The sequence below is a fragment of the Cantharellus anzutake genome, assembly GCF_015039405.1.
Source record: "Cantharellus anzutake strain C23 chromosome Unknown EI90scaffold_43, whole genome shotgun sequence".
Classification (NCBI taxonomy): domain Eukaryota; kingdom Fungi; phylum Basidiomycota; class Agaricomycetes; order Cantharellales; family Hydnaceae; genus Cantharellus; species Cantharellus anzutake.
The window spans coordinates 87,775-98,886 of record NW_024066993.1 but is presented as its reverse complement, the minus strand read 5'-3'; the positions used below and the strand labels follow the sequence as shown (position 1 = coordinate 98,886).

Genomic DNA, 11,112 nt, shown 5'->3' with positions numbered 1-11,112 from the left:
TAATAGCCCGGTGGACGTGTGCAGGCCAACTTGTTGACCACCTACCATTGGTGATCTCCAGCACTTCTGTCTGTGCACCAGTGCTCCTGTGTTATCATCACAGTCTGTTGACATGTAGTCAGTTAGTACAAGAGACTTCATCTGTGACTCCGTGACATTAGTCAACTTGACCAATAGCTTGGTTATTGCATTATGTCGCCTGGTGGCTTTCTGATAACAGGGACGGTTTGATCATGGCTCAGACTACTTTTAAGAGGTGGGCTTACCGATTTCTTATGGCCCCAGCGATTCTTCCTCTCTCTTGATGACACAAGCTGGTTTCGACCATCAGCCTTTTGCAGCATTGTCCAGACATGTCGCAGGTGCTTGAAGTACTGGATGAGTCCCTTGCGGATTGTTTGATCATCAAGGGTCTTCTCTTCTATATGGTGTTTAAATTTCTGGGAAGCAGACTTGCACCTGAGCTTTTGCATTGGGATGGAGGCCCACATACTGGGCTGTCCAAACAGAGCCTGAGAGCCTCATTGATCGCAGGCTTGTTCAGTTTGTGATTTGCGTATTTTCACCAATCTGGCCAGAAGAGAGGAGTCCCATTGGCTCTCTTCAGCAGGGATTCCCCTGGCTTCAGGGGGTCAGGGATCTGTTCCCCTTCTATTGTCATTCCAGGAGTCTTTGACGTGATCCCCAGTATGTGGTGAAAAGTCTGCCGCATCAACTCCTAAAAGCATCATTGTCAGCCCCATGTATCACTAGTACTAGCACATAGTCAATACTTACCCGGAGCTTTTCCAGCCAAATTGCGGCATCCCCACCTCGCTTGGTTTTCTTTGCCACACTCCCATTGCAGTGACTCTCATCTGGTTTCTCGTCAAACTTTCGCTTCAACTCCATTACTTCATCTTTGATGGAGTTCATCTCATCCCTCAATGGTTGTAACTCTAGAGCCAATGGCTGAATCGCTTCAGTCAAGTTTGCTCTCATACTTACCTCCACACTAGCCTGCAGCTTCAGGTGCTGACTGACATCCATATCGTAGTTCGGAGGTCATGGATTGGAGTTCATGTGGACAGATCCTGGTAAGCCAATCACTCAATTTAAATTACTGCACTCTGTTACTTTGAAATAAACCCTCACCCAGCAAGCAAGAGTAGTGGGGGCTGTGGCCCACAACCACTGGACTCCTCATCATTCCAGTATTCTGGTCATTAGGCAGTGACCTTAAGGGAGATGGGCCTAGCACGTTGGGTAGGTCAGTACTCTCATTAATATATTAACACCTTACTGGACATCTTGACATACCTGTTTGTCTATAGTACTCTTGGGTTCCAGTACTCCAATACCCAAAGTCATTGGCATTACTAGTGCTGGGGATGGGAGGGGATCAAAATGACGTGAAGCTGCCATCGCTAGTCCCCATATTGTCATCGTCAGTGGGTTGGGAGTCATGCTGGTATTCATCAGATGGGCCTTGGTACATCACTCTAACTTCTGGGTAGTGCTATAGGGAGAACGATTGGAGGGATAGAGGTAGACAGAGAGCTCAAACTGGACATCTGTCTTTTATCGTTTATTATCCTGTATGTACATTGAGAGATGAATGAGCGATATTGATCAGTATATGCCATCATGGTTTCCTCTGTCGGAAATGGTGCTTTCCAGATATGGATTTGATTGGGAATCAATATGCAAGATTATCAGCCACCACCAAATCCCCATCATTTCCCAGCCCCAACCATGGTAAAGTGATGCTCAATCTGCCAGTGGACAGAACCAATATCTGCTGTGGGAAATTGCGTGGAAATCCGGTTATCCCTGCCATTTCCACAGTGGAAATTTTTGGCTTAAATGCAGTGAAGGGTACCAGCTGGGTTGTGTTTGCCCTGATGCAGTGCACAAGTACAAGTAAACCATAACAAAAATCCCCATTTGTACTTTCTCTCTCCAGTATCCTCCTGAGAGCATATAAATCAGGGATATGGTGCAGATAGTAGATTTCTACAAAAGGTTCAGAGGAATTTGTGTGTAACTTCTTACAATTGAAGATATGGGCAAATTATACACATTTCCTTGACTGCAACACAGCCATTTTTGACTTTCTCAAAAATTCCTCTAAACAATTTTTATTTTAGCTGGAGAGTGCTCTAAGTTTTTGTGGGGGAGCCATTCATTTTCCGAGTTTGGCCAGCCAGAGAATTTAACAAAATACCAGAGTTTTCCATATCTGTACTTGGAGTTTAGGATCTTCTCTACTTTGTATTCTTCTTCTCCATCAATAACTTCTGGGCCAGGGCAGGGGTCTGCTGTGCACTTGGTGATCTCATCTGGGAGGTAGGGGTGGATGTTGGTGACCGAGACTACAGGGTGGATGCCCTTCAGCTGGGTGGGGAACTGCAGCTTCACAGCTGCTGGGGACACCACCTTGGTGATTCAGAAGGGGCCAATCCATTTGTGGTCCAGCTTCTTAGTTGGTCAGTTGGTTGTGTAGTTTTGGGAGCTGAGCCAGACTGTTATAAGAGTGCATAGTTGTCTGGAAGTGGAGGAGGGACTCAGTAAGGAGGGACCTTGGCCTCAGCAACTCAAGTGGAGCGCTGTGCTGCTGCTTGTTGTCTAAGGTGGTCCTTAATTTCAGGTTAGCAAGGGGGAGCCTCTTGGGGGCCCAATCCAGTCGATTCTGGTTCTAGTTGTCAATTTCAGACTAGGGGTACAGGAAACTATGAACAGAGTGTATATATAATAATACAGGAGTGGAGTCAGAGAACCCAAAGGGAACAAAGGGAACTGGAAGGAGACAAAGGGGGACTGGATGAGGGAACAACCCCAAGGGCCAAGGGTCGGAACTCTATGGTGCTTCCCAAATGGGCAAGGCCAAGAGGGGAAGGAGTGGTGTGGTGTCGGAGACCGGATGCAGGACAAGGGAGACATCCCCATGGCAGAGGGCTTTGGCCTCAGCGACTTAGACCAGGAGCACTGTGCCTAGTTACACATCCATGCCCTAATTTACTTAACTGGCAACGAGAACTAGAAGGGGGGTAACTCTAGTTGATTTTATCACTAGGGTGTAACCTATCTACAAGTTATGTATATATAGTTACATGGGGGGCAGGTGTCAGGGATGCATCCAGAGTAGAGGGGTCTGGATGTATCGCCTGGCAGAGGGGCCCTCATGGGGTGTAAACCAGGCATGCATACTGGCAGGTCTGGAAAGGGACAGCAGTCCCTGGCCACTCAGACTGAAGTGGAAGGATGTTATTATTATTAAAAGGGAAAACTATGCTACTTACCTGATGTGGAAAGGATGAGAAGAAGGTTACTTTCTTGGTTCCCACTTCAGGTACATTTATGTACATGTGGCTTGAGTCACATGATGGGTGCCATGTCATCCTTGGAGACAGCCGTGGCCATCTGGGTCAATCATACATTGATACAAAGGAAAGTGGTCCATGTAGATAGAAGGAATAAACAGGGGGAGAATGATGGGAAGAATGAAATAAAGAAAAGGGGAGAAAGAAAGAAAGAGAGAAAGGAAAGAAGGAAAGAGGAAGGAGGGAGGAAGGAGAGGGATGGGCAGTGGGGCAGCGGGTGAGGTGTGGCCGGGTGGGTCCGGGTGGACCCGGGTCAGGCAGGTGTGCCCTGACAGCAGGCCCATGAACAACGGGACCGAGCAGAGTGGAGCTAATGGAGTTACACGTTAGCTGACTGAATATTACCAACAAGTTGGGTTATGGGTTTAGCAGAGTGATGGCTATAACCCAGAAACAGAAAGGAGGGATTGGCCCAAAGGTAAGCTTGCAGGGCAAGCAACTAAATTGCCCAGCAGAGGCAGGAGTGCACTAGCAGACATTGGAGCTGTCTGGAGGCCTTCAGGGCTCTGTACTTAGGGAGGTGTAGGTAATATATTGGATTGAGGGGGTGGTGATCATCAGGGGAGTTTGTCAGGGCAATAGCCCCGAACCCCGAGTCACATGTAAACTAGATACATATAGTCACGTGGACAAGCGGGAACCTCCGGGTAACCGCTTACACACCACCGTAAAATACACCATCTTGTATCACTTATGGCCTTGTGTGCTGAGCAACCCTAAGACCTCACACTTTTTTAAGTGCATGAGGTGTGTTTTACAACACAACCCACAACTACACAATCTCAACATCTGATTCGGAAGCGCTTATGGCGCCTAAACACGCCCGCAAGGGCAAGGTCGCATCTGCAGCAACGTTAAAAAGAAACGAGCGGTTTATTAAGAAACCGCAATCTCCCATCATGGGAGATTCAAACCAAAAGCCGTCGTCAGACAACGACGAGGATCAACGCGATCCGGAATTAGCAACCACTTCAGGGCTGGTCCCTGAAGGCTTTAGAAACTTACGTGGAGTAAGTGCGGGGCAAAATACCCCCAGAACTCCACAACAAACCAATCTAACCCAAGCTGGGGAAGATCCCTTACCTCCTCACGAGGTGATCGACTTGCACGAAAAACGCGTAAGCGCCCAACGATCAGCCCAAAAAGCTGATCGGATAGAGCCGCAGGAAACCCCAGGGCCCCACTATCCCCTGGAGTTCCCCATCACATCCCCAAGTCAAGCCCCAAAGGCAGACAAAGGGAAACAAAGGGAAGAACCCCCACGTCAGCTATCCGAAAAACTACTGGACTTGTTCCAGGTTCCGTCCGAATGGAGGACGGAAAGTGAAGATCAACTTCTTCTCAGGCTGAAAGCCCGAGAAGGCGCGAAAATACGCCCTGAGAGCAGGATCTCTCAGAGCGCGGAAGCTCCAAAAGAACCTCCGCTGTTTACACTCCCACGCACCATGCCAGACAAGGCAAGGTCGCCAACTTCGGAGGAGGTCTCCGAGATAATGAAGAGGAGGCGAACTGAAATGAGGGAGTTCGCTGAGGAAGCCTTACATAAAAATAAGGAGAAACCAGCGAACAGACCCCTCTATGAAAGGGAAGCACCCTCCGCAACGGCCTCGCCAAAACAAAGCGAGCGTGGAGTGTTCACTCCAAGAACCCATTCTGGAACCCCCAGAAGCGGAAATGTCAACTGGGGAGAGTCACTGCTCGCCCAACCAAACTTCCTCCTGGAAAACCAGGAATCGCACATAATAAACGCGATAAACTTGATCCAGAAAAAGATCGAGGAAACGAACCATAATAGCATGGCTCGTCTAGAGATAACTCTAGAAAGAATGGCCAACGCAATCGACGCGTTGACAGAAAAAATCAGCAAACAAACAGATTTGCTGAAGGAAATAAACTCCTCACAAAAAAGTGAGGAAACAAATAAACACCCCTGGACCACGGTCCAGGACATAAATAGAACTCGTGAAAAATTCACGAAAAGAACCACCAGTGAAAGCACACTGGAATATCACCAGCGACTCGACAGAGACGCTAAGGAGATCCTTCTCCCAAGGATAGGAGAAGACGATGCCGAAAGAAGGCATCGTTCAGAGATTAGAAGGAGAATTGGCACGTACCAAAGGTTCGGCCAAACATCCAATTATGACGGACCTCTCGAACAGAGAGGTAACTCATTCACACCCTCTCAAAACAATGAGAGAATACAAATACAACTTCAGGCGAATTCACCTGAAACCAAAGAAACGCTGCGAGGAAGATTTCCCCCAGCAAAAACCCCCCCAAAGGAGAGATCTCCATTGGATAGCGACCCCGCGAAGGCAGGGGAGCAAGAAGAGTACCTGGAGAAATGGTACGAAAAGGCCATAAGAATGGCTGAAGTGAGAATACTCACTCCCTACCCAGAAGGAGTGAAGCCAGAAGCCCTAAAGAATGGGCCGGCATTCCCTGACAAGAAATGGTCAGGGGAGAACGACATGGAATCGTTCTGGCAGTGGTTCACAGAACTACTGGGATTCCTCGCCTTGCGAGGATGCAAAGGTCCCCAATTCGACGAAGTCCACCTGGACTGCTTGATTTGTGGACTAGGGGGACCCACATTTGACCTCGGAATTAGACTCCGAGACGAAACTCTCCTCAGAGGAGACGAGGGCATGTTCCTCGAAGTTCTCAACATATTGATGAGAACCTTCATCAAAGCCTCCGCCGCGTTGAACGCGACAAAGAAATACCGCAACGGCAAATACGAAGCGGAAAAAGGCCTAAAACAGTTCTACTTAGAACTGTCAAAAGCAGCGTCCCAGATGGTGACGCTGCCAGACCAGGCGTCCTTCAACGCCAGGTTCCTAAACTACATTCCCCTCGAATGGAAGAGGGAAATGATTGCTCATGATAGAATCAGAGCAGACTTCTCCTCAAACGAGGAGATGTTAAAAGCAATATCTCGTGTAGACGAGATAATTGACGGGCTGAAGATGTCTTCAGCCTACAAATCAGGTTACTATACCCGAACAACCACCACGGCAACAACAAGCCATGGCAAAGCCCTCCCATCAGGAAAGAAAGCGGAAGAGCTGAAACCCAGATGGAAAGAGGATACATCCTCGAAAAACTCGAGGAAAACTGACCAAAAGTCAGTTCCAATTTGCGGCAAATGCGGCACAATAGGGCAAACGAAAGATTGCCCAAGACACAATATAACGAGCGATGAAAAACCAAGGCGTATAGCTGCCATGGAAATCGCGAACTCAACAGATGAAGAGTCAAAAAGCTCATCAGATGAGAAACCGGAGAACAACTCTGGTACTCCAAAGCATCAAGCTTCGAAGTAGAGGACCCATACGAAGGACCTCAATATTCACCTGACTCAGAGGGTGAGGAAGTCAACGTTGGGACCATAAGAATGGGCCCAATGTCAGTCGTCGACCACGATGACATAAACTATAAAATCAAACTGGCTGTAGCACACCAGTTAGAAAACACGGCAGACGAAAAAGTCGCTGAAGCCTTGGTGGAAGCACCAAGAAAAGACGCCTTGGGGAAATACACCAAAGTACCCAAGGAAAACAAGGACAAAGGGAAGAAGGACCAAAAGTCCATCGAAACCCAGTCCCCTTTATTTGATGCGAAATTCCACATCTCAAAAGACGCTGGAAAATACCCCGTAAACAGACTGCTGAAGGAGCGGAGCTGGATCACCTTATGTAACCAGTTTCCTACGTCCAATAACGATATTAGAGTTTGTGCTGATTTGCGTACTGACCGTGTTTTGGTTGCCAAATATATGATTGTTCACTGTCTAAACAACAATAAACACCCCCCAACGATCTCACCTGATGTATAGATCGTCTATGGATAAAATTCTATATTGACTTTACTATGATTTCTAGTCAATATTACACCTATATTTACCACTTTTCAGTAGGATGTGATTTTCCTGATAATTTACTGAAGGAAAACTGCTAATAAAATAATTCCGCAATAAATGTTACTCAATACAGGAGTGACCAAACTGCTCTTTCTATCGCTTAGAGTGCGTGCTAGTTATCTAGCAGGTTCAGGATCGCTCACTTTTCTCCTGTGGTGTGATAACCAAGTATTGCTGAGAGATTATTCAATTAAGAAGTCCCTCCACCAAATTCTCACTAATTCTCACTATGACACTTTTGTTCAGCTGTGTCTAACTGACCCTAACTCACGCTTAGAGTGACGTGTTAGTTTTATATTAGCTAACAACTAATATTTGCTTTTATCTTTTGGAGCAAACGAACCAACCACTGGTGAGGAGAATTAAACTTTTATTTCTACCTGAGGTTTGAGAGGGGGCAGAAGCGGTGGCCTTTTATGCTTTTCAGAGGCCTCTCTACTCCCACGCCTCGCACTAGTTACATGTGCTACATTTGTATTATAGATAGTTCTAGAATGATATAGGGGCTTGGGCTGTGTAAGCTTAATAATGGACTTAGGACATGACTCAGCAATAAGTAATTCATTTCTTTGTCTTTTGGGCCGATCTCAGCGGGATCTTGTAGCGCTGAAGCTATGCTCTACACCGCCTTAATTACGAACGGTTATCTTTAGAAATGACTCGGCTATAAAGGAACTTTCTAGACTGTTCTCTAATTGACCCCTTTTTGTGAAGCCACATCATTACTCATGTTCTAGAGCCTTCCCAATTAATTAACTGATCCGCGGACTTCTGAATCATTTCATGCTTATGATCCGAGATCCAGATCATCAATCATTCCTTTGTTCCGATTTATTTGGGCTTAAAATCAAAAAGTTTTGATGAATCATGGGAAAATATACAAGATCCGGTTTTTTAGCATTTTCTCCTCTTCTGATGCGATCAAAAACTGTCCGCCCGCGCCGGGGAATACTCTATCATATGGTATTCGGTCCGCCAGACTTCCGGGCCCCAATATATTTCCCTTGAGTCACATTACCTTTTGTAAGAATTAGCAAATAAATATATATGAATTATAAGGTGTTTCGCCGTTTGAGCGATATCTCCGTCAGTTTTGAAGCTTTTAGAATGAAACAAAACCGTGGATAAAGTTAAGAAAGAGTCCTTCCAGATGGTAAAAAGATTACAGTCAAAGGTTTACTGGTTCCCGAGATATTTACATTTCTTTCCCAATGTTCCTTCTTATTCTGCCGTCTATGTGCTATTTTCTTGTTGTAGGGATATATTCTTTGAATATTACACCTATGTCAAGTTCTAGGCATGATTGTAGTAGATTAAATCTCATACTACATGGGTGTAGATATTTTATAATGATCTTCTAATGTCTGTCCAGTCTCATAAAGATCATGAGATCTGTTAAATGTCTGAACTTGTCACCTGTTCGTTGACTATTCTGATAGATCATTGTTTTATTCTTTGAATATTATTTCTCCTACACCGCTCTCAACAAAGAGAACGCTAACGGCTCACATAAAAATAGCAGGCATAAAAGCCTATGCACTATTCGATAGTGGAGCCAAAACGGACGCTTTATTGCCGGACTTTGTCCGCGCGGTCCACATCCCAATCCTTCAACTGGAGAACCCAGTCGTCCTTCAAATGGGGACGAAAGGAACAAGATCACAGATCCTGTTCAGAACCAACGTGGACGTTGAGATCAACAGCCACGTAGAAAAACACTACTTCGATGTAATTAACATCGACAGGTACGACGCCATCTTCGGTGCCCCCTGGTTAAACAAAAACCAGGTAAGCTTAGACTTCCGGTCCCACAAAGTGAGAACGGCGAACAAGGGCAACATAGACACCCTTGGAATAAGCGAAGACCGTGTGACGAGATCACACGGAGGGAAAACTCGAGCAAGAGCCCGAGAACAACCAAAAAAGAAGCCCCCTGACAGGGAGGCGGGATTGAAACACACCTCAGGGTAATCACAAGAAAATACCCTGAAGGTTGGCCCAATCCTAGTCCGGAAGGACTAGAACTTCCAGATGTACCACACCTGGAAGGTCTCTCCATGAACAACCCCAAGTTCGAAATACTCAGGGAGTGGTGGAGAGAAAAATTTGAAACCGTAATGGCGCCAGCGCCATTAGAAATGCCTCCCCTGAGGGAAGTGAACCATCGAATCCCGTTGAAGGATCCGAACAAGAAATTTCGGGAAAACACCCCGAGATGTCCCGCAGCACTGCAGGAAGCACTAGCGACCAAAATAGATCGCTATGTAAAAGCAGGATGGTGGTATCCCGCGAACAGTGAGCGAGCATGCCCGCTACTGTGCATCTGCAAAGCAGATGGATCTTTGTGCACGGTAATAGACGCGAGGAACCGTAACTCAAACACGATCCTCGACGTCACACCAATGCCAGACATGCGACTGATCCAGGAATCAGTCGCCAGAGCAACATACCGATCTAAGATCGATATGTCGGACGCGTACGAACAAATACGCGTGGATCCAGATGACGTCCATAGGACGACATTCTCCACGCCCCACGGGACGTACAACTCGAACACGATGCAGCAAGGAGACTGCAACGCTCCCTGCACCTTCCAGCGCGCACTGACCTGGGAACTACGAGGAGAAGTAGGCAGACACCTACACATCTGGTTCGACGACATATTCACCAGCACAAGCTCGGTGGAAAACCACAATAAAGCACTATTGTGGTTATTCACTCGCCTAAAAGGGGCGAAATTCTACATAAGCCGGAAAAAATTCCAGCCATTTGCCCCAATCCTAGACGTTCTAGGAAGCCACGTGGACGAACAGGGCATCCACGCTCAAGCGGATAAAATGGAAAAAATCCGCAACTGGCGAGAGCCAGCAGACCACACAGGAGTCCTAAGATTCCTGGGAATGGTAGAATATCTATCGATATTCATGCCAAACGTCAGCGGTTACACAGGACCACTGCAAACAATCTGCTCAAACAAGCAGACATTCAGGTGGACACCACTCCACCAGAAATGCTTCGAGGAAATCAAACGTCTAGCATGTAGGGCTCCGATCCTGAAGCCCGTCCAGTGGAACCCACCGGAAAGCCTCTCAGAAGAAGAGAGGACCAAACTCCACGTCTGGGTCATAACAGACGCATGCCCAGCGGGCATGGGTGCATTAATTGGACAAGGCAAAAGGTGGCAGACTTGCCACCTGGCTGCATTTATGTCCAAAAAGTTCACCAACACACAACATAGGTACTTCGCCTACGAGCTCGAGGCACTGGGTGTCCTCGAAGCGCTCATGAGATGGCAAGACGACCTCATGGGAGGCTGTGAATTCACAGTAATCATGGACCACAAAGCTTTGGAATATTTCAAAGCGAAAAACCACAACTCAGGAAGACACCTGAGATGGCAAGCCTTTTTCGCAAGCTTCAATTGCGAAATAAAATACGTGGAAGGCCACAAAAATAAAGTGGCAGATGCACCCTCACGATACTATGACTCGTCAACGGACGAGGATCTGCATTTCGACGATTACGTGTCGGCAGACATCCACCTGGACAAAAATGCAGAAGATATCATTCCCGACAGAATCGAGGAATACGAAGAACTGCTACTAAGCAGTACCCTGAGTAAAAATTCAGAGAAAAAGAGACTCGCAGCAATACGCACGAAAAACACCCTAGAGGAAGCTCTAGGGGGAGTGCCCAAAATCTGGAAGAAATCATAACTCCAGAAAAGAACCTTCGAAAACAATTCGAAGAAAAAGACCTCATTGAGGCAATAAAATCTGGATACTTGAAAAGCCAGATCCACTGGGAAATCCTAGAGAACCCGGG

The 11,112-nt window shown here is 46.8% G+C and overlaps 1 protein-coding gene across 1 annotated transcript; it reads right to left on the bottom strand.

Moving 5' to 3' along the window:
* Window positions 1–562: 562 nt before the first annotated feature.
* Window positions 563–1,029, bottom strand: EI90DRAFT_3127383 (uncharacterized protein; the record flags this gene model as incomplete). The annotated part of the gene is made up of 3 exons (XM_039064008.1): window positions 563–718; window positions 778–951; window positions 988–1,029. 3 exons carry the CDS (start codon window positions 1,027–1,029, stop codon window positions 563–565), a joined length of 372 nt encoding a protein of 123 aa, XP_038913223.1.
* Window positions 1,030–11,112: the final 10,083 nt, after the last annotated feature.